Source organism: Stenella coeruleoalba (assembly GCF_951394435.1).
Source record: "Stenella coeruleoalba genome assembly, chromosome: 10".
In the NCBI taxonomy this organism is placed as follows: domain Eukaryota; kingdom Metazoa; phylum Chordata; class Mammalia; order Artiodactyla; family Delphinidae; genus Stenella; species Stenella coeruleoalba.
In genome coordinates, this window is record NC_137156.1 from 76088106 (window position 1) to 76112663 (window position 24558).

The window sequence follows — 24558 nt, forward strand, 5'->3', positions numbered from 1 at the left end:
TCTTGCTTCTGCTGTCTGCCCTCTGGTGGATGAGGCTATCTAAGAGGCTTGTGCAAGTTTCCTGATGGGAGAGACTGGTGGTGGGTAGAGCAGGCTGTTGCTCTGTGGGGCAGAGCTCAGTATAAGTTTAATCTGCTTGACTGCTGATGGGTGGGGCTGGGTTCCCTCCCTGTTGGTTGTTTGGCCTGAGGTGACCCAACACTGGAGCCTGAATGCTCTTTGGTAGGGCCAATGGTGGACTCTGGGAGGGCTTACACCAAGGAGTACCTCCCAGAACTTGTGCCACCATTGTCCCCATCCCCACAGCGAGCCACAGCCACCCACCGCCTCTGCAGGAGACCCTCCAACACCAGCAGGTAGGTCTGGTTCAGTCTCCCCTGGGGTCACTGCTCCTTCCTGTGGGTCCAGATGCACACAGTACTTTGTGTGTGCCCTCCAAGAGTGGAGTCTCTGTTTCCCCCAGTCCTGTCAGGGTCCTGCAATCAAATCCTGCTAGCCTTCAAAGTCTGATTCTCTAGGAATTCCTCCTCCTGTTGTCGGACTCCCAGGTTCGGAAGCCTGATGTGGGGCTCAGAACCTTCACTCCAGTGGGTGGACTTTTGTGGTATAAGTGTTCTCCAGTTTGTGTCACCCACCCAGCAGTTACAGGATTTGATTTTATTGTGACTGCGCCCCTCCTACCGTCTCATTGCGGCTTCTACTTTGTCTTTGGATGTGAAGTATCTTTTCTGGTGAGTCCCAGTGTCTTCCTGTCGATGATTGTTCAGCAGTTAGTTGTGATTCTGGTGTTCTCACAAGAGGGAGTGAGAGCACGTCCTTCTAGTCCACCATCTTGGTTCAGGCTCGAATATTTGTCAATTTAAACAGTGCGTAACATTTTAGCATTTAACGTTTTTAGTGATTCCAGTTTAAGAAATTAATCAGGAATGTGACCAAAGATCCTTCACTAAAATATTCATTACATGTAGGTTGAACAGTAAATAATAAATTATAGTAGATCCATACGGTACACTACAACTCCATCAATAAAAATCCTAGTGTTATTAAAACATCAGAAAATGTCAAAAGAGGTTAAAAAGATCAAGTTATAAAATATTTCTCTCTCCTAAAGAGACATTAAAAAATTTTTAAACATTAGAAAGAAATAAACTGAAATTTTAGCTGGGGTTATTTCTGGGTAATGAGATTATGGATAATTTTTATTTTGTGTAATGGGAAGATATTTTTATAATTAGAAAAAATAAATGCAAGAGTTAAAAATCTGTTACACCTAGTATAAACTAGATTGCTTTTACATATACATAATTTAAACAAAACATTTATTTAGTCAAGCAATTCATTAGCTGCTTAAAGCATTTGGTATTCTTAATGCAATCTCTTAGTTATAGGTTAACTCATTTTCTCCATTACATTTCAGTAGTTTCAGGACTCTATGAGTGCTAAGTACCTACTGTGTACTGATTATTATTATATCAGGAGGCTGAGATGTGCAAAAACAGAGATGAAGAAAAAAACAAAGAAAAAAAGAGTAGCTTCATTTGAAACAATAAAAAGAGAAGCCTACAGTCCAGAAAGTGAGTCAGTTCTGGCCCAAACCCTTCCAGCATGTGCAGGTCAAGCACTGCAAAACAAAGGCCTATTGTTTATCAGCAAATTGTTAGCAGTCTCATGACCTTGAGGATTGCACAGAGATGCTTGACTTACCAAAAAAAAAAAAAAAATTCCATTAAAATTAGTTCAAAGAGAAGGACACAAAGGTGGTGTGAGAGGGTCATTTTTCAGTGCTGTGTGTGGAGGAGAGAGATGAGTACAGTAACTCCCATTACAATTAATCAGAGTGGAGCATCTAGACTAATCTAAACCCCCTGAGGATTTAATTTAAAAATCAACCCTGGCAAAGCAACTCTCACCCATGAATGAACCCCATGCTTGTTCACTTAGCTACTCTTTCCAGGCACTAAAGACAGTAGAAAAGAATAACTTTTTTTTTTAACCACACCTTACAGCGAAAAAAAAAAAAAAAAAAGCTCATAGAATGTCAAATTCCCATCATTTTTCAGGTTTATTTTAAATCCTGGGTATTATTTTAATGCCATTTTAAACTGAGTACTTTAAAAGTGGTTCTGGGTTATTCCAGTTGCTATGTGATATTCACAAAGAAATCCAGAAATTTCCTTAATTTGATTTAAGCTTCAGTTTTATGAACTTAGGGCCACAATTAATGGCACCCCTTATCCAATACCAAGCCCTTGATCAGCCTCAAATTATCAGGATAAAGGACAAAGAATTATTATGCCATGGTTCCACAGCCAAATCCATTCATTCTGCCGACTTTCACATCATCTCGATTTAGTCCTCAAAATAGTCCAGGAGGCTAAGGTATCTTTATTTTCAGATGAGGAAACAAAACAAAAAAAAGATGAAATCACTTGACTAGAGTCCCCCAAATGGGACTAATATCCAGTTCTCCAACTCCCTGTCCCAAACTCACTGGTAGTTTCAATAGGTATAAATGGTTCTGCACCCAAAGAGGATAAACAAAACACTAGACCCACTAGCAGTCAAAGTCTTTCTCCTTCCTGCAAGTTCAACAATGGTGGCGACAGGACAGGGACAGAGACTCACTAATCATCGTTTCCCTGTGGTTTGAGTTCTGTACTGGGTCAGGGAAGGCCTCTGTGAGGAGGTGACGTCGCAGGAACTAGAACAGAGAAAATCAGAACTGGGGAGGCATGTGAGAGTCAGAGGGAAGCACATTCATGGTGGAGACAAGCCTGGTGCCAAGGCCCAGTGGGGGGAGTAGCTCGCTGAGGCGGGGGCCAGAAATCCAGGAGGCCAAAGTGAAGACTCAAGATTTTATTCTAATTGAAAGCAACCACCACTAACAATTCTTAAAGCAAGGGAATAACGTGGTCTAATGTCTATATTAGGAAGACCATGCCAGCTGCTATGTTATGCTAGATTGAAGGGTGGGGGAGGGAAGTGGTTGGGAGGTGGTGTAAACAAGGAAGCAGAGAAATGATTGTGCCTGGTCCAGGCACGATTTGGCAGGAGTGGTGCAGATGGCGAGCAGCAGACTCAGGACATCTTTCTGAGGGAGAGCCTCTGTGTGTATTGTAAGGATGTTTTGAGGATGCTCTCGGTTACAAGTTCTGGCATCGTCTCCATGAGGAAAGAGCCACAGAAACTCTAACTGATCCCTGCTGTTGGTCATGTTTCTGCATTTCCTGAACAATCAGCCTATTTTTACCTCAAGGAGAGCATCTCTCTTTCCTTCTTTAGGTTGGTGCTAGAAAGTTCAGGGCCAATTCTGTGACCCACCTCTAACAACTATATGGATATCTGGTATCTATTTCATGTACTACCTTCACTTTAGCTCCATCTTACTTACTTTTGTTTGCTTTTATTTTTAAAGCACTTAAACTTACTATACTTTATTAGTCAACTTAAGTCATTTTCTAAACATTCCAGGAAACAAACGAGTAAACAAACCACCTTGGTTATGCCTTGGTTGTTGTATAAATAACTATAAGCCTAAAGAAGGTTTTATCAAAGGAATTCATCAGAAAGAGAGATTTACAAATGAGTATACACGTAAGAGAACCTGTGTGGTAAGAAGCCAAGAAGATGGGGCCATAAAAATTGACTGAAGGACCGAAGAAACTGCACACACATCTGCTCTACTCTCCCTGAGGAAGGCAAGATGTTGGCAAATAAAATCTTGGGAAATCAAAGTTCATCAGCTGATGACATACCAAACCCTGTGTTAATTTCTAACATTTAGGCATATATTAAATATCACCTCAGGCAGAGGGCTGAGCCAAGAAAGGTTGATTTCACTGCCCTGGCTGGAATCTACATGGAAATCTACAAGAACTATGCTGGGGTGGGCAGAGAGAAGGTTTTCATGCTAAACCAACTGTTAGTTCTCTCTTTCAGAGCCGTCCACTTTGGAACGATAAATATTAACTATGCATCCAATTGTGAGTGTGTGCATGTGTGTAAAAATCCAGCCTGACACTCTTTTTTTCTTTTTTTTTTGCGGTACGCGGGACTTTCACTGTTGTGGCCTCTCCCGTTGCAGAGCACAGGCTCCGGACGTGTAGGCTCAGCGGCCATGGCTCATGGGCCCAGCCGCTCCGCAGCATGTGGGATCCTCCCCGACCGGGGCACGATCCCGCGTCCCCTGCACCGGCAGGTGGACTCTCAACCACTGCGCCACCAGGGAAGCCCCAGCCTGACACTCTTAAGAACTGCAATGATTGCCAGGTGTAAGAATTTATGAAATCACTGTGCTTGCTAAGAACCCTTGTCTTTTTTTTAAGTTTTAAAGCTAAAAAGTCCAGGTAGTCAACCACAGTTACTCACTGAACAAATATTTACTGATTGCCTGTCATGTGCAAGGCACGTGGGAATGGGAATGCAGTCGTGAGCAAACCAGACAGCAATTCCTGCACTCATAGAACTCACATTCCAGTCAGTCTGAGACACAAAAAATGAGTTACACACTAAGTGAGACTATTAATGCCACAAACAAAAAGAAATGGAATGGGGTACTGAAATCTTAAATAAAGGGGAAGAACATCCTGAGATGATGTTTGCATACAATTAGAATAGAGGTCTGAAGGAGATCAGAAGGCATGGCATACGTGCATCAGGGGAATAGCATTCCAAGGACACAGAAGATCTGGTTCAAGGGCCATGAGGGAGGAGTGTGCTTAGAACGTTGAAAGAACAACAAGGACATGGCTGTGGTAGGCACGGAGGGAGCATCCTGTGGCTGCCGTAACAAATTACCACAAACTGGGGGCTTAAAACAACAGAAATTGATTCTCTCTGAGTTTTAGAAGTCAGAAGTCTGAAATCTAAGTGTCAGAAGGGCTAGAATCCTTTTGGAGGCTCTTGGAGAGAAAGGATCTGGTCTTTGCCTCTTCCAGCTTCTGGTAGCTGTCAGCACCCCTTGACTTGTGGCCACATCACTCTCGTCTCTGACCCCCTAGTCACATTGCCTTTTTTTTTTTTTTTGGGTACGCCAGCCTCTCACCATTGTGGCCTCTCCAGAGCACAGGCTCTGGACGCGCAGGCTCAGCAGCCATGGCTCATGGGCCTAGCTGCTCCGCGGCATGTGCGATCCTCCCGGACCAGGGCACGAACCCGCGTCCCCTGCATCGGCAGGCAGACTCTCAACCACTGCGCCACCAAGAAAGCCCTCCTCCTCACTCTTATACGGACACTCGCCATGGGATTTAGAGTCCACCCAGCTAATCCTGAGTGAGCTTCTCATCTCAAAATCCTCAACTTAATTACATCTGCAAAGACCCTTCTCCATGGAACGTAACATTCACAGGTTCCAGGTATTAGGACATGGACATATCTTTTAGGAAATCACCATTCAACCTCCTACTGCAGTGATGACAGTAGATGCAATCATCAGTGACAACTTGTGGTGGTGGGGCGGGGACGTATGCAGTTCATGTAGGACCCTTATAGATAATTATGATAACTTTGGCTTGAGTTTGAAGAAACTACGAAGCCATTAAGGGATATAAGCAGAGAAGTGACATGGATTCAACATGTTTAATAGGATCGATCATTCTGGCCACTGTATTGCAAAAAAGTCCAACAGCATTCAACCCTTAAATTGGTCCTTCTTCAGCTCAAGACTGTGCCAAATTTAGATTAGAATTGGAAAAGATGAGAAGAACCTGGCATGTAATACGCCTTCAGAAAATATCCATTAAAAAATGAATGTTCCTTTACCTAACCACCCTGTTTTGAAACAAAATTAATCCCCCAAAAACATATAAACCATCTACTATATTCAAGGTTCCACTGCTAAGAATGAAAGCAATCAACAAATCACATACTGCTATCTAACATGGCATTGAGTGACAAACCACATTTTTCTTGAGGATTTATGTCATCACTCGGCTTGTATAAAGAGTAATTGAAGAAACTCAGCTCAGTGGGGGCAAAGACATGCCCCAGTTGTGTTCTTTGCTATCGCTCTTCCAGTCATACTAAGTTAAGTCCCTTCCCAGGCCCTTTAACAACATCTTGGGCAGAACCTGTAACTTTGCAAGTCACTTTTCATAATTAAAAGCATCTCTAGTTTAACAATCCAACCTCAGATTAAAATTTCAAGTCCTGTCTAACACAGATTTGAGATGCAACCTTGAGTGTTCAGAGCTCTCTACCAACTTCTTCCCTCGCTCCTGAGACTGAGCTACTCCGGTACTAGAGGCACACTTGCCTGTCAGCAGGTGAAAGGCAGTTTCCCCTGGTCCATTTCCAGTTCCATCTGCTGAGAACTTCTGCAAATATGGTGGTCTCTGCATGGTTCGGAATTGACAGACTTGGAGGTATTCAAGTTTCACCTTCACTCTATCTGCTTCTCAAAACCCATTCACAAAAGGATGGTCATGTCTCCCTTTGTAACTCTGCCAGTGGTTTATGATCCAATCCCCTTTCTGGATAGGCCATGCCTCAGTTGGAACAATATCTACCTGACCAGCCTCGTGGCACCTACCCACTGATATTCACGTTGTTTGTTTTTTTTAAACAAGAACCAGGGCAGGTACCTGTGCGTTTCCTCCAAGGGCTGTGGAAAATTGGGATGGGGTAGAAAAGTTGCTCCCACCTTCTTTTCAGGAACATTACTGCTCAGTCTCTTCTTGCCCTGCAAAAAGCCTCTCCCTATCCACTTACCCACTACTCAGAAACAGGCAGATGAGAGGCAAGCACCGCTTTGTATTCCTGTGCAATCTCACACTCCGTAGGGCAAATGGGAAGCGCTGCACAGCACCGCCACCTGAGAGCAGTGCCTACACGGCCTGCGGGTTCTACAGCTCAGCCAACATCAAGCCAGGGAACAGGATGCCAGCACCTTTTCATGGAATCATCCCGCCCAGGGCTTTGAGCTACCTCCTGCACATGACTTTCCGGGCCAGTAGGGGGTGCCAGAAAGAGAGAAGAGAATACACTCTTGGCATTCCTCTATCCACTATACTCCCCCTGACCAGTTCTCCCCTTAGAGTTTGGGAACATGGGGATGTGATTCACCATGGTGGGTCTGGTTCTGGTGCTGCCACTTAGTAATGGGAGTGTGGCTCTCTCTCACATACGCGTATCTCACCAGAAAGGATGTCAACCTTTCTGTTTAGGCCCTAGTTGCTCATATTCAAGGACAATATGAAAAGTCCCACTCAATGTCTCTTCCAACCCTGAATCTCAATTACATTATTGCAGATATAGCTCCATGATTAAAAAGCTTCTAGGAGTCATTTGGCCCCTAAACAGAATAGAAAATACTAACTAGTACTCTAGATATCTACATTAGAAACTAAAGATTTTAATGTGATTTCTGTTGATTTATTTTATCTTGACACATCTTTAACAAATTTTAAAGCCATCATCTTTGTTGAATGGAAAGGGATCGTGGTTTACCGTTAAAGCATTAGCACTCAACAGATAATGCTTAGTTCCAACAAATCTTGAACTGGAAATAAATCTTGAAGATGAAAAGATTTCTTGATAACTACAGTCATTTCAAAACCTATTAGAAAAGAGAAAAATTAGAGAGCCAGATGAATTTCACTCCTCCTGGACTCATTTTACCTGGGAGCAAATTAGGCTGCTCGCCAACGTAAGTGTCTGGTGCCACACTCACAGCACAGCGGAGTCAGGCTTAAGCCTCATAGATTTTCAGAGGTCATCAAGGTTAGTCCCAGTCCTAAATGAAAATGATGATTACAGCCAAACAACAAAGCCACCAAATTATCAGTGAAAATTATAAATGACAGAGTATAGATTGACAGCAATATAGCACTGGAAAGTAGGAATAATGGGGACGTTTAAGACTCCAGGGAAAATAACTCCCAGCCAAAGATACAAAAGGTTTGCTACACATGGGACAGTAACCAGAAGTGGCAGAAAGAGCCATAGAATGAGGATCAAGAGTTTTGGGTGAAGTCTTGACTGCCATGAAGTAGGGCCAGCATTGGCCTGACACTCAGCTTTCCCATTCCAAGTGCCCACAGAGAGGGCAGGACAAAATAGTGACCCCAACAATGATTGCCCATCATAAAATATTATTTTAATTTACTTATTTCTATGATATTATTTTCAGTAAAAGATATAAGCAAGTTGAATGTGTATATATACACACTCTTCACCCCCAATACACTCACACACGGGAAACAGACCGAGAAAACACTGCCACGGTCTCCTCTTGCTACAGTTAAAGCTTTCCCCTTAACTGGTGTTAGGCAGTTACCATTTCACTGCGAGGAAGCCGGCAGTTTAAAACAAAGAATTTTGCTGTTTTTACTTCCCTGGTGACTCTCCTATTCTGCCAGACTCTATGGTGTGGAAGAACAAATACCAGGCTTGAGCCCTAGGACATAGCGGCAGCTTCCTCCTATCAGTGTCCGTCTCTAAAACCAGGGCTGGCCATTCTTGTTTTTAAAATATTGCAGTAGTTCTGTCCTTACTGCCTCCTGAGGGCCACTCACGCCTCTCTGTCTCCTCCCCTGGGACTCTCCAGATCTCCCCACAATGGAGAAATTAAGAGGATGATTTCTGGCAGAGCGGAGAACTTCCAGGAACTACACTCACATTGGTCAGTGCCACGTGTCATACTAATTGTTGCATATAAAAATAACTCCTCTACCTAAGACATATCCAGCCAATCCTAACTCCCAACTGTGCGTCGATCTAAGCCAAACCAAGACTCTTGAGGCATATTTAAAGCCTAGAACAGAAATCTCCGGGAAATAATTTAGATTGCGAAACTAGTTCAGGTATCTAGTATTGTAGAGGGTTCTTAGGATAAGGCCAATTTGTGCCCAAGAGCTATTTGCAAATTTATAGGTATTTTTTCAGTCAGTTAGTTTGAGAAAGGAAATGGGAGCTAAGTACATAAATTAGATCATTAATTTGCAATAAATATAAATTATGCTAATTCTAAGAACTGAACATAAATTATATATATGTAATATATAAGGAATACACATAAGGCTCTATTAGCAAAAGAAAGGCATCTTGACTTATTGTATTGTAGAAAACCCATGTATATTCATTCAATAGATTTTAACAGTTTTGATATGTGCATGAAAATATAGGATAAACATGAACTGCCTACTGATGTTCTAACAAATCTATATTCATTCCAAATGGAAATTAGGATATACTTTGCATTATTTGAGTTAATTACATGACATTTCTTATGAATAATGATGTGTTATTCCATTCATTACTTCTAATTATGTTCCGTTACAAGTGCAAGGCTGGCAACACCACAACCAGCCTTTTCCTATTCCTCACAATCTGATGGCTTGCATGGAAAGCAGGTCAAAAATATGCCCAGAATATAATGAAAAGAGTTCAGATATTGTTAACCATGACAGTTTAAAATTACCTGAGGAAAGTTTCACGTAGAAATAAATAGAAATGGGGAATGGCTTTCCATGTTACAGGATACTCATTTTTGCAATTAATATGAGAACTATTCAAAGTGTTATTTTAATACATATAATTATCACCCTACCATTTGCTAGAGCTGGAGGGAGAGCATCCCAAATGTGGTCCTTCACCCCCGCCTAACTCACACACACACTAGCAGAATTATATTCTGTAAGAGATTGGCAGATGGTAAAGATATCTTTTTCTGGTTGTAAAAGTGATTCTGTAGGCTTTGTGTGATTCTAAGAGAATACAGGAAACCTCCTAAAAGCTCTCATTAAAAAGCCAGCTGGACTTTCCTCCTCAAATGCATAACCACGGTCAGGCCAGCTCATCTCACCCCACTCACAGCAGGGCCTGAAGCTAGGAGGTAAATCCTATAATGGAGAGGCAGTCAAGGTCAAAGGAAAACAGTCACAACTAAGTAATTAAGCACAGGAGCCAAGTGAACCACAAGACCACCACTAGCCAGTATCCTCACCAACCGATAGGCTACAAGGAGCCAGGGAGAGATGGTGGACAACAGGAAGGGGCCTGGCTGAGGTCTGGAGACCAATATGTACATGCCTCAGGCACACTGTTTCATGGGTGAGTCACCTTTATTTGAAGGGGCCAGGGCAAAATGTATAAAATCCATACATTTTTCTCCATCCAATTTCAAATGTTCCTCGCACACACACATCTATTAAAGCATCTATTAATCCCTTCGTGTCAGGGGCCAACAATCTATCAGTCTGTCTATTATTATAAAGACGCCAGTCTCAGCTCCAAGAATGAAAAAGAAACTTGGGAGAGGAAGAGCCTTGGCAAGGAGGGCCCCTCTTTCTCCTCTGCTACCCATGACAGTTACTGCCCACTGACCCTGCATGCAGCCTCAGAATCCTACTCAACACTGTGAGCTCACTACCAACTGAAGAGATGGCATTTGAGATAAAACAGATTTGCTCTCTGTGCAGTAATTCCTCAGATGACAGGTCGAGATAGATGACAGTCACACAAGGTTTGCCTTGCAATGGGGGTTGGCAGGATCCTCTGTGGCAGGTTCTGGACACTGAAAAAAGATGTCAGTCAATTTAGTGAATGATGAAAGCATCCAAGAGCTTCCTGTGTTCCTCCTGACCAATGCCATCAAAAACTGGTTCTAGCTGGAAGCAATGTACTCTAATAACCCAAAGGTAGGTGCACATTTATATGGAACTCTTTCCCATAGAAACAGCATAAGAACACTCTGAATAATCACTGCTACATGCAGATATTTTGAACACAAAAATCTGCCAAATAAAATCAAGAAAAATATGACCACAAGAAAACCAACTTTCCCCATTAGAGCTCAGGACAAAGGACGCACGATCGGCTTTGAATATCTCTCCAAGGTATTTTAAGCTAGCTAATATACAATAGGCTTACACAGGGTAAAAAAAAAAAAAAAAAAAAGGCATATGCTTAGGGACATTTTAAGAGCAAAATATCTATCTTTAGTAATAAAGATTAAAATAGTGCTTGCAGTCACTTTATTTGTACAGGGAGGTTTAAAAAGAAGCTCTTTTGAGAAATGAAAGATCATCAGATCGCTAATAACTGCAGTTTCCTGAACAATTAAAGAAATTCACAAGATTACAATCTACTCAGGAAATGACAAATATTTCTGATTTTTACGGAAGGACTAAAAGGGCACTTTTATCTATAGCATCTATTCCATAAGAAGCACTGTTATGTAATGAAGCTGTTTTTATTATCTGTTCCTTTATTTCAAGAGTATTCAATACGGCAATGGTCTGAAAACAGAGAAAATTTAACACTGCTTGGGAAACCAAGGTAAAATTTTGTGTTAAAAGGCATTTGCCAGATTCTTCTTTTTTATCTATTGAAGTTGGACCTTAGAACACAATTTCCCTTGTACCAAACTTTTGTTTCTAATATGTCAGCAGAAATGTCCTTTAAGTTATATAGTCTAATTCTTCACAAATACACTTTGTAAGGCTGTCCTCAATGCATTATCCTAACGTGGCTTGGCCCAGATAACATTCTGTGTGCGATGCTCCCGCTTGGAAAAATCTGCTCTTTTTAACAACTGATTCAATAAACAGTTGACAAATGATTTGTATAATATAGTATGGCCAGCAAGCAAGGTTTGTCTCTGTCATTACACAACACATTCGACCCATCTGCAAACGTGGCCGTGTTCCCCTTACATTAGAGCTCCATATGCCATTCTGAAGAGCAATCCGAAGATCAATACACTGTCTGCTGAAAACAACAGGACATAACAAATGAATAATTTTATTTATAATAATAGCTCCAGTCCCCAAGTGGATTCCACTAATGTTCAAATTCATTTTTCATGCTGAACTCAAGAAGAGAGGTAGACACAGCTCGATGCAAGGGGAGGGGAGTGAAGTATTAACTATATTGGCTCAAATTTTTTCAAGCCACAAACAATAGCTGGGCTGCACCAAGGTACATGAATAAAACGTTCGCCGCCGAATTCTGAAGATGCAATCTCCAAAATGCTTCTGTTCTCTCACCAAGACTCGCTGTAAAGCATTTTCCAGTAACAAGAAATTAATGGATTAAAGACATTCTGACATATGCTTCCACGGTGTTGTACCACAGAAGCCAAAGCCTATTCAATAGGCTTTAAACACTGTTTGCAATGAGCAGGAGTGTTTGCTTTAGGTGGGGACAAGGAGGGGTTGTGGCTCTTTTGAGAATGAAGCAAATAGTCTTGCTTCAAAAACATATCTGCAGTCCCTGATCTTACAGTTTTTTTCCTCCTCAGAAAGATATAAAAAAGTCAGTGAGCAAAGTCAAAAGAAAAAAAGGGTAGAAGAGGGGGGAGCAAAATGTTAGAGAGAACACAAGTTCAAAGATGACATTTACAAGTCTCTCTTGAATGGCACACTCCCCAAAGGCCACCTGAATACTCTTGTTAAAAAGAGATCATCAAAAATACAAAATACAATTTTCCGGTTCACATAAGATAGCAATATACTGCCCTTAAAATACAGACTTGTCCATTGGCCAATTAACACGCTAAAAAAGAAAAAAAATGGAAAAGAATCTTTTCCCATTCACTGCATTTAGACTTAACTCAGCACACTCATAACAGAAAAGTAAACAGGACTGTAACTGACAGAGCATGTAGGGAAAGTTGGGAAAATACAGCTTGAATAAGATACTAAAAAATCTGGAATAAAATGGTGACAAGACAGGGCTTTGTGCATGGGAAGACTGAAAAAGCAGGATTTCAGTCTTAACTGAAACTATCCACATGCTCCTCATGTTTACAGATTCACTTTAAATTCAGCCAACATAATACTTTTGGGTACTAAGAAAACGAGAACGTGCAAAGAGTAGGTCTTGCCCCCACCCCTTCTCAGGAACTAACAATTCAGTGCAGAGACAGACAGAAATGAACACATTTCTGGTCTGATGCAGACTGGGATCAGTGTTTGCAATGATGCCTGGAACAGAGTAGCTCAGTAATAAACTGTTGAATGAATCAACATGACAATAAGGAACCAAGTGTCACACAAAGGATGGAATATTTTTTTCCTAAGAGGGCAGAACAGGTATCGATGCACTTTAGCTGAAATGAAAAGGATGGGAAGGATCTCAAGGTGGAGAGAGAGGCAGGGTAAAGGATGGGGAAAAAAACAAGTAAAGGGAAATACAACACTTGTTTAAGGAAATAGTTGGAAAGTGGGGAGGTTAAGTCAAGATAATGAAAATCTTTTAAAAGGATGCTAAGGAATTTGGACTTTATCCTCAAATAAAAGGAGATTCATTATATTCATCAGTGGTTTGTTTGCAAAAGAACAGGAGAGTGGTAGCATCGGAGCTGTGGTTTAGAGTGAGGTGTAGGCTGGGCTGGGGAAGTCCAGGGGTAGAGATGGTACAAGAAGCTAGATGACCCAGAAGACCCACAGCAAGGGGCTTACCTAGGGCAGGTAGGGTTAGAGCACTCGGGGATTAAAGCCCACTGCAGCCATCTCCCCATTTATTTTATGAAACATTAGTGGGCAGAGCCATCCACAGCTTCAATTCCCAAATCTCGGGACAAAAGAATATCGCTTTCTGCAAGCAAATGAGTAACTTATTAAGATTCTTCTCACAGGTGTCACCTAACAGAGTACCAAGGTAAAGTAAAATATAAAGTTTCAGAATCATCATATAAAAAGGATTGCCTGAATCCATTATCCACTGGCCCTGAAACCACTTTTTTTATTTTATTTTTTATACAGCAGGTTCTTATTAGTTATCTATTTTATACATATTAGTGTATATATGTCATATATGTCAATCCCAATCTCCCAGTTCATCCCACCACCCCGCCCCCTGCTTTCCCACCTTGGTGTCCATACGTTTGTTCTCTACATCTGTGTCTCTATTTCTGCCTTGTAAACCAGTTCATCTGTACTGTTTTTCTAGATTCCACATATACGCATTAATATATGATATTTGTTTTTCTCTTTCTGACTTACTTCACTCTGTATGACAGTCTCTAGGTCCATCCACATCTCTACAAATGACCCAGTTTCATTCCTTTTTATGGCTAATATTCCATTGTATATAGGTACCACATCTTTATCCATTCATCTGTCGATGGGCATTTAGGTTGCTTCCATGACTTGGCTATTGTAAATAGTGCTGCAATGAATATTCGGGTGCATGTGTCTATTTGAATTATGGTTTTCTCTGGGTATATGCCCAGGAGTGGGATTGCTGGGTCATGCCCTGAAACCACTTTAAACACTGTAGATGTAAAACAGCTTTACAGACTATACTGATTACAAAAAAGTTCCAGTTCTCACTGCTCTCATCCCCAGAAAGGGCCGGGTCCTTCTTGCTACTTTCCAAACACACTTCCAAACATTTAATACAATGTTCCCCTTGTCCTTGACATTTACTCAAGAGATGGTGACTGACCAGGACTCATTTCCAAAATGACAATCCCAGTGCCGTCTGAAACAAAACTAGTCGTTATTCACTAACTGTTCACTATGAACATTTTCCTTGAAGTAGACACCTCAGCTTTACTTGAGTTCAAACACATATATGACCCGTCTATGCATCACACTTTCAGAGTTGGTTAAAAAGACCGTGAAAAATCAAGTTTCGTACTATCAAGAAACAAGTTAAAAAATCACAAAGCAATGTTCATTCCATTATTAACCATTTTTTTAAAAGTGCAACTCTGCAACTTCATGTTCTTTCAGTCCAAGGCATTAAGATTCGTTTATCTCGATTCACATTTTCATCCCAAGTTCCCTCAGTTCTCCGACAAAAGTCAATTAAAAATGGCACCCAACGAGAGATGGCATTTAAACAATATTCTTTCAACACTGGAATTCTCAGACATTTTGCTTAAAAAAATATTCCTCAAAGGAAAACGGCAACCACAAACTTGCAACAATATCAAATGAGAAAATAAAATTATTCTGTTATTTCAAGAACTTCAAAGTCTTTTAGAAAACTCAATATAAAATTGGTATACAACTTAAAAATTGTTGTTTTTTATCCTTTCTAAATCATTCTAGTTTTTTTACTTCAATAAACAGAAGAATGTAATTTTCTAATCTTGTATACTTATAATTTTAAATATTTTTATAAACTTAAGAGTTAAGTATTATCAAGAAAAATGTATATATTATTTACTAGTTTATTGCTATCATCATTAGTTTTGTAGATTTACAAAATTTAGGTTAAAATTTCCATTCAAGGAATTTGAGAGTCTACCACAGAAATCACAGTTACCTTTTGGTGCATGTTTTGTTAGCTGTATTTTTTTCAGTGTACAATAGTTACGTGGCCAAGAAAGATTATTCATAAAGTTTTCAAGCATTTTGAAAAATCCCATCGGAAAAAATATAACTTACACTGGAAAAAATTTTGACACATTTGTAGATTCAGAATAACTGAGAAATCTATTTCAAAGTAGAATCATGCCTCAATGTGGACATGATCATTATCTTCGAATATGAAATTTTATACTTTGTTGCCCCCTGCATAGTAAATTAAATTAGGGGGGAAAGAGAAAAAAAAAATTCTGAGGAATCAATACAAATGTCATATGCATACAGTCACGAGGGATAATTTCAGTAACATAAAAATAACTCTCCAGAGCATTTCACCAAATCCTGCTTCTCCCACTGCAAAGAATGAAGCTTCTACTGAAACTGATGGTCAATGGAAATAAAATACACTACCACCAATGACACTGGGCAACAATCTAGAAGCTGGGATGTTTTCCAAGAGAAAATGCCATCTCAGACCCTAACGTGAAAAAAATATTTTGTAAGTATACTTATGTGTTTGAATTTAATTAAAATTCATAGCTTGAATGATCTCCAAGAGGTAAACAAACCAAGTCAGTCTCAAACCTTCACATAATCTTCACATAACCTTACTTCCACATCACAAGAGGGCCACCCAATCTCTATCTTACTATTAAAATTCCCAATTGATAACTGAAAACAAAGTGCTCAGGATATTCATTGGGTCCATTTTAGAAGCACCTATTTATTTACACAGCTACCATAGTGAAAAGGTCAAGCAAAAAATCACCTCCAAAGCCACGGTTGCTAAGCAACTCTTTTCAGAAGTTCTGCAACAGTGATCAAGCATATTACTGGTGCCACCAACTGGATTCAGAATAAATGTGAATAACATCTTACCTGGTTCCTCCAAAGCGGGAGCGGGGACGATCTTTGCTTAGCTTTTCGGACAGATCCTCGAGGTCAATCCTGTATTTACTTGGTCTGTTAGAATCAAGAGGCTTTCTAATTTTTCTCTTTAAAAAAAAGGATACGTCCAGGTACCACAGGTTTCCTGTTCACCAGGGCGAAGGACAGTTCTGTTTTGAGAAACACCACAGAGGGCTTGATGAGATGTTGGCCGAATCTGAATGACATTTCCTCACGGTTTGAATTCTGGAAGAGAAGATGATGTAGAAAATGGACATTTATAAAATTCAGTTGAGAAACTCAGCGCATATACCACTTTAAAGAAAACAAAGTCCATTACTACAGATTCTTAGTTGTAAAGAAGACATCATTAAAGCTGTTCCCCATTTAATGTCCACTAAGATGCATTCTGGGTAAGTCCTCCTAAAATATTCCACTCTCTCTATGCTGGTTGGATTTACAGTTTTCAAGCAAAAACTTGTATGTGTCTTCTTAAACCCCTCTGCACTTCGGGGAGCCACCTTAACCCAAATCCACTAGGTCCAATCTGTCAGGTACTATTTTTAACCATCTGTTTCATCATCTTCGCTAAGCTGAAAATTTTTATGGTTAAGCATTGACTATAAACCTTCTCATTCTTAAATAGGTACCTGTGGGGACTCCCTTTTCTCAAATGGTTTTATCTTTGTTTATACAAAAGCAATTTAGAAAAAGTATAAACACTGTTTGAGCTTGTGTATAATTACAAAAGCATGTGGGGTACTCCCAGAGAATTACAGTAAAATTTCAAAACTTAAAGCGAAAAAAATTGAGGAAAAAGAAGGGACAAAATAGAGTTCAAAATGAAAACAATTCCTGGTTGATGCAGATGTATTATGCAGCAAGGTATGTGAAATGTTGCATATCCTCTTTTCTGGAGAAAGCCATGGGTTGAGGTAGTGGGGAGAAGACAGGGGAAAAGCAAGATTTGACACTTGGCATCTAGGGTACCAAGGAATGATTTTCCATCAGTCAGTGCCTATACATGACAACGTTACTTTCTGAATGACTAAAACGCACCTTCCTTGGGAAATCACTTCATTTTTCTAATTCAGGAACCATCCTACTACAAAACTGATGAAAATCGAACCCCTCATGGGAAAATAGAAATAAGACTACAAAAAGGATGACATCAGAAAATGGAGAACCATTTTATAAAGCATACCAATAAATGTGCAATTGTTTAATGATGCTAATATTCTCAATGACCCAAAAGATAGAGGGCTATGCAAAATTCATCTACTTTAGAAGCACTCAAATAGCCGGAACTTAACACATTTCAGGTACAAAGGAATAGTATGGAAGTTCTGCCTCAGTGACACAAATACTGGTTTCTAGAACAATTACAACCATCTCACAAAAAAGAAAGGTCAGTAAGGACGTTGAAAATCATCTAACCCAGTGGTTTTCAAGGTGTGTTCCCTGGAGCAGTAGCATCAACATCACCTGGGGAAATCAGAAAGGCAAATTCTTGAGTCCTACTCCAAACCTATCAAACCAGAAACTCTGGGAGAAGGGCCCAGAAATCTATGCTTTAATCTGCCTGGATGATTCAGAACCACTGATCAAACCCAACTATTCTCCCAATCCTTTCCTGCAGAATCTTTGCCTGGTAGCTTGTTAGCCCAGGCTTGAACATACTCAGTGACAGGACATTCACTATCCATTCCTTCCAAGATTATCAGCTCCAGCAGTTATAGGTTGCCCTCCATACTAAGTCCATCTTTTTGTGATGGATTTATGCCTTGAGGGTTCTATGAAACAAGTATCATACAAGTGAAAGTGCTTTAGATATCTGAATTTAACCTTTATTTATTCCCTCCAGTTTTTCTAGAATAAACATGCAATTCATTTCAATCATCCTACAAACAGCATTGATTCAAGTGCCCTAAAGCTATTTGTGTGGGGTTTTTTTGGGTTTTTTTTTTTTGCCTGCCCAGCATCCATTTTCTGTAGTTTTGGCCATACCACCCTAATTTTTCCGTGGGTAATACCCCACCATATTCCATATGTTGGGCCACTCCTACTGCCTGGTTCTAGGGATGGGAAAGTGACCCAGGCATCAGTAGTCTTTTGTCACATGAGTGATTCAGGAGTGGACACAGGACAAAAAACGAGCCAATCAAAGGAAGGATATCCATGGAAGGATTACTGCTGATACTATGGGGAAAGGGCTTTCTTTCTTCTAAGATGCCAAACTGGTAGGACATGAACCTGGAAGAGCTAGAGCATATACCAACAAGAGGCTGTCTGATATTAGAGCCAACACGGAGGCTAGGAAAGCCAAGATACACAGAGACCCATACCTGACGACACTGTTTGAGCACCTGGATCTAACAGTGCTGGAAGGATTATATGCCCCTGGAGTTTGTTTCCTCTAACAGATAATTGTACAGAGTTGACTTAAGCATAGGTTCTAGCTGATGAGCTACTTCTATGAGTCCATGAAAGGCTCTCCTCTAGATTTCATTTTTCTTCTTATCATCATTTTCATTTCTTCCTCTATGCCCAAACTCGTTCCTTCCTCTCCCACGACAGGGCTTCATTTTTTTAAATATAATTAATGTATTTATAAGCTTCACGGCAGTTTTATAAATATTTTATACATCAAACATATATAGGGCTCTTGTACGTACTTTTTAAATTTGTACAGAAGTTGTATCGTGCTTTAAAACTCATTCTGCCTTTTTCTCTCAACACTGTTTTACAGACTCATTCATGTTGTTATAAACAGATGTAATTTACTCTTTCTCACTGCTTATTCTCTCACTGCATTCCACTGTCATTTTTCTTGTCCATTCTTTTAGTACTGAAGAACTAGCTTTCTCCAGTCTTTCACCACAAATAACACTAATGACCATACTTACGTGTATTTCCCTGGGTGTCTAAGCTAGAGTCCTATTATTGGGTTTTACCTTAGGTATTGATACATACTTAGATTTTTAAAAATATGCACCATTTTGCAATCCTTGAAGCAATATATGCAGATTTCTATTTTCCCACATCTTTGCCAACACTTGGCAGTATCTGATTTCCAAGGTTTATTGATAGGCAAAAGGCATCTTTTATTTTTAATTAGCTTGTCTCCAATGTGATATGTGTATGTGCATGTTTCTCCTTCTATGAATCGCCAATTCGTACTTTGCCCTCTTTTGTATTGGTTTCTTCCCTCCTATTTTTGGATTTTTCTGGAGTCCCTTATATATTTAAATATTGATCTTGGTCTATTAAACATGACAGTTGTATTTTCACCATCTGTTAGTTTTTCTATCGTACACTCCTTTGGACAAAAAGCATTCATCTTGATGTATTCAATTTTTTTTATGGTTTGTTCTCTGTGAATATTGTGAAACTAACACTTCTCTACCATAAGGTTACAAAAATGTATTCTTGGGCTTCCCTGGTGGCGCAGTGGTTGAGAGTCCACCTGCCAATGCAGGGGATGCGGGTTTGTGCCCCGGTCCGGGAAGATCCCACATGCTGCGGAGCGGATGGGCCCGTGAGCCATGGCCACTGAGCCTGCACGTCTGGAGCCTGTGCGTCCGGAGCCTGTGCTCCGCAACGGGAGAGGCCACAACGGTGAGAGGCCCACGTACCGCCAAAAAAAAAAAAAATGTATTCTTAAATTTTCATCTATCAGCTTTATAAATATTTTCATTCTTAACAGTTAGGTACTTAATCTACTTGGAGCTTTGTTTATGGTATGAAGTACAGAAATGGTTTCATTTTTCTCATTTTGTGAGCCAAATTTCCTAGCACCAATTGCTGGGAATGATAACACTGAGTTCCCATATGTACACAGGAGTGAATGATAACACTGAGTTCCCATATGTACACAGGGGTGAGTCTGGACTTTATTATATTCTGTTTCTGTGCTAGATGCTGGAGAACAAGGGGAGACAATTTTTTTTCTCTAAAGGGTCAGATTCAGTCTGTTGTAACTACTCAACCCTATCATGGAAGTATGAAAGCAACCATAGACAATAAATAAAGGAATGGATGTGGCTGTGTCCCAATAAAACTTTATTTGTAAGAAGAGGCAGCAGCCTGGATTTGGTTTGTGGACTGTAGTTTGCCAACTCCTGCTGTATAATGTTCATGCTTTGTAAAGAGAAGGTGCTTCTTTATTTATTCTCTCAAATAAATTTTAGATTCAACTACACCCCTTCAAAAAGACTCTTGCTCAGGCATTGATTAGAATTGCACTGAATTTAAATTTTAATGGGCTAAATATGACATCTTCACAATATTCAACCAATCCATTTATAAATGCTACATTTATGCTCTATAATACTAAAATAAAACTCTTGTAATAGGGTTTTAAATTTCCCTTATATGTTTTATGAATTCTTTCTTAGATTTATTCCTAGATAGCTTTTAGTTTATGTCAGTATTGTAAATGGTATCCTATCATCATCATAGTTTATAATTGGTTACTCCCAATACAGACAACAGCTATTGATTTTTTTATGTTGTTCTTATAAGCTGGCAACCTAGATGAACTCTTTTATTGCTGTTAATAGTTTCAGCTGATTCTCTTTGGTTTTCTATATAAATGATTTTACTTAGAAATAATAATTATATATTTCATTTCACTTATTCTACTTGTATTTGTCTTACTGCATTGGTCAGGTATCTGGTAATACGTTGGTAAGTAGAAGCAACATAGGCATTCTTGTCTTGCTCCCAATCTTAACAGGAATGAGTTTCAAGTTTTGTTTTCTCCATTAAAAATGACATCTGCAATAGGTTTTTAGGAGAAAGCCTTTAAAAAGCTAAAAAATTCCCTATTTCAAGTTTGCTCAAAAGAGTTGATTTCATCTGGAAAAACAAAACTTAACTTTATTAAATGCTTTTTCTTTATCATTGATCACCCAATCTCTCATTCTTTGCCATTAATGTGGTAAATTACAGTGAAAGATTTTTTTAAACAGTGAAACATCCTTTCACTTTTATGATTAATTCAACTTAGTCACAATGTACTATTTTTTAATAACTTGCTAAATTTGAATTCTCTGTGTTTTTCAATGTCATGAGTCAAGTTGGCCAATATTTTTTACCTGTTTTTTGTTTTCAAAATTAAACTTAATGGCTTGGCTTCTTTCTTTGCTCTATATGAAGTTTTATGAACAGGATTTTCTGTTCCTTGAGAATTAAATAGAACTTGCTTGTCAAACCGTCTGGGCCTCTTTTTATATTTCAGGGATGTGTAGTTCTGATTATCATTACAATTTATTTAATGGTTGTTAAGTGTTTTCTTGCATTAATTTTTTAGCCATATATCCTTTTCACTTGTGTTCATCTGTACTGGTAAAAATTTATATATATTTTTAACAGATTATTATATCTAGCCTATGAAATTTTTCAAAGGACCATTTTTTGGTTCTTTGTTTTTATTAATTTTCTCTATTTTGTTCCTTAATTTCTGTGTTTATATTTGTGTCCCCCTTTTTTTTTCCTTCCTTATTTCTTAAGATTTACCATGTTGCAGTTTTTCTAATTACTCGAGTCAAACATTGAGCTTGTGAAGTTGCAGACTTTCTAGTTCTCTCTTCTGTAACAAAAGCTATATATTGCCATCAAAGTACTCCATTAGCTGTCTCTCTCAAATTGTGAACTATTGTGCTTTTATTATCACTCAGCTTTAAAACTGTGCTATTCTTGTTATCATTTCCTATTTAACCTGAGGGTTATTTCATAGTGTGTCTTTTCATTTCCAACGTACGGAATGCATTTGCTATCTTTCTATTAATAATGAGTGATTTTAAAGCACTATAGTTAGAGAATAGAACCTCGACAGTGTTGATTTATTAGAATTTGAGGCTTCCTTCCTGGTGCATTAAAAGTTGAAGCATGGGCCTAATCCACATGCCCTACAAAATATATGCTGCATTTGTTGACTAAGCAGTTCTACATACGTGGTAGAGCAAATTCACTGTTTGTCATCCAAATCTTCCTCCGCTTACTTTTTGTCTTAATTGTTTCATCAGTTTCTGAAAACACTGCGTTAGATTTCTAACTGCAATTGCTTAATCAATGTCAAATGCCAGAAATTACTGCTTACTATATTATGGCACGTGCATAAGTCCCTGCTTATTTTATTCCCTTGATCTATTGTTCCTTTTTCATTTTGTATTTTACAACAGTAAATTTTTCCATCCCCTTATCTTCAATCTGTGTCCTTTTAAAAATTTTTTATAAACATTATAGCATTTAGCTTTCTATCCATTGGACGATCTGTCTTGATTAGTTTAACCTCCATACTATTTCATCTTTTTGTTCCACTTTTTTCTCCTTCCTACCTTCCAGGTAGATCAAGTTTTTTCCTACTGTACAAAAATAAAACATTCTATTTTGTTTCAGTAGTGGTTATTATCTTATTACAATCCATACTAACGCTCAATTTCCCTGTCAATATCTAAAAGTAGATCCCTATCTCTGTCCTTAGCATCTACTTACCACCTTGGATCTCTCAGATCTCATCCTCCACCTTCCCCTTGTCCAATTTCTGATCTTTTAAAATAATATAGTGTTATAATTTCAAATAGTTATTGATATGCTGGTTTTGTTTTTTGGCCACTGCTCACTCCAGTGATATTTTTCATTTATCTTATTTTCAAAGGTCCACAGACATCCCCTTACACCAGGCAGCAATGGGCTCTGGACTACTTCCCCTTATGAATTTTAGCTCCCTCTTTGGTTTTTGCCTCCCATCCCGCACCTTTTTTCCAAAGCTCAACTATGCCTTTGAGTGAATATTTGTATATTTCAAAAATTTTTTTTAGTGGACAATTTTCCAATTATCTACCCTATAATATTCCTAGAAACTAAAGTTGTCATTGCTGTCTTCTCTGTGTGTCCTCTTCTTACAAAGACACAAGTCATTGGATTTAGGACCCCCTCCAATCCAGTATAACTTCATCTTAACTAATTATATCTGCAAAGATCTTATTTTCCAATAAGGTTAAGTTCTGAGGTTCCTTTTAGCGGAGATATTATTCAACCCATTACAGAAAACTTTCCTGATTCCTACTGTTTGGATGTCTATTAACCTTTTCCATATAAGGTCTTCAGTTTTCAGGGGATTCTTTATATTCTTGGTCATTATTTTTTTCAAATATTCCCTGACCTCAGTTTATTTCTCTGCCTTCCAGGGATTCTATCTGCTGGGGTTCTGGAAGGTCACCCCAAAATGTGCCTCAGTGACATACGGATTATTTTGTATTAAAGCTACTTAAGAAATGGCCAATGCAAGTGGGACACTCTAACCCTCCTTTCTGTCTCCGTGAAAGCAGGAAATAAATCTCCCTTATGAAAGGTGCTTTGCTGGCATCGAGAGGTAGAAGAACACCCTCATCTCCAGAGACAGGGAATTCAGGCCAAGAAGCCTGCATAAACAAACCTTGTTACTTCTTTAATTTACTACCCGGAGCCCAAACTCTGTTTAGATTCTTCACTGATTGAACATCCAAAACTTGTTTCTTTGTCCTTTCAGTTCCTCACAAATTTATTGTTTCTTTGTCTAAAAAGTATAAAAGCTGCCTGCTCTGGCCACTTCTTAGGTCCTAGACCACCATGCACATGAACTAAAATTTGTTTCTTTTTCTCCTGTTAATCTCTCTCGTTATCAATTTTGTCATTAGTCTGGCCACCAGAATTCAAGAGGGGTAGACGGGGAAATTTTTCCCTCTCCGACATATCTAACCCTTCTCTTCCTTCTCCCTCTCAAGTCTTTCTTCAGTCTTCTCATATTTTTTTTCTTCCTGACACCTTTGGGAGACAGCCTCAATCCATCTGACTGCTGATGAATATCAGCATGAATATAAGCCATCCACAATGCTGGTTCCTAGTGTTACATATTACGCTTAATTATGACCCATCTGTCCTCTACTCGAGGCTACCCTGTCTCTCACTTCCCTCCTTCTCAGGCATTACTCTTGCCAATGAGCTCATTTATTTCTAGCGCATTTCTTCTCATGAGTTCAGCCTGCCAACAATTTGACATGTTAACCGCCCTCTTCACTGCTCCTTCCCTTTTGGTATGCCTACACAACTCACAAACTACCCTTTGTCGAGAGGAAGCATGAAGAGGTGGAATGAGTATTCAAAGCACATGCACTTGAGTCTTGGTTCTATCAATCCCTGATCCTCAGCAATTCACCGAACTTCTCACCCTCAGATATCTCACCTGAAACTAATGGATGACAGATACTGTATAGCACAGGAAACTTTACTCAGTATCTTGTAATAACCTATAATGGAAAAGAATCTGATAAAGAATATATACATATATTTTTGTATATGTGTGTGTGCATGTGTATATATATATACACATACATACACATATACATATATATACACACACACGTAT

At 39.2% G+C, this 24558-nt stretch overlaps 1 protein-coding gene across 28 annotated transcripts in view; it reads right to left on the minus strand.

The window, feature by feature from the left end:
- The window catches only part of FHIT (fragile histidine triad diadenosine triphosphatase), a 1435777-nt gene that overhangs the window by 751344 nt on the left and 659875 nt on the right, over nt 1-24558 (minus strand). For all 28 annotated transcript variants that reach the window (XM_079935606.1, XM_079935605.1, XM_079935595.1 and 25 more), the window contains one exon: nt 16274-16394. In XM_079935606.1, coding sequence (XP_079791732.1) covers nt 16274-16394 — 121 coding nt within the window. The remainder of the gene's footprint in view (nt 1-16273; nt 16395-24558) is intronic.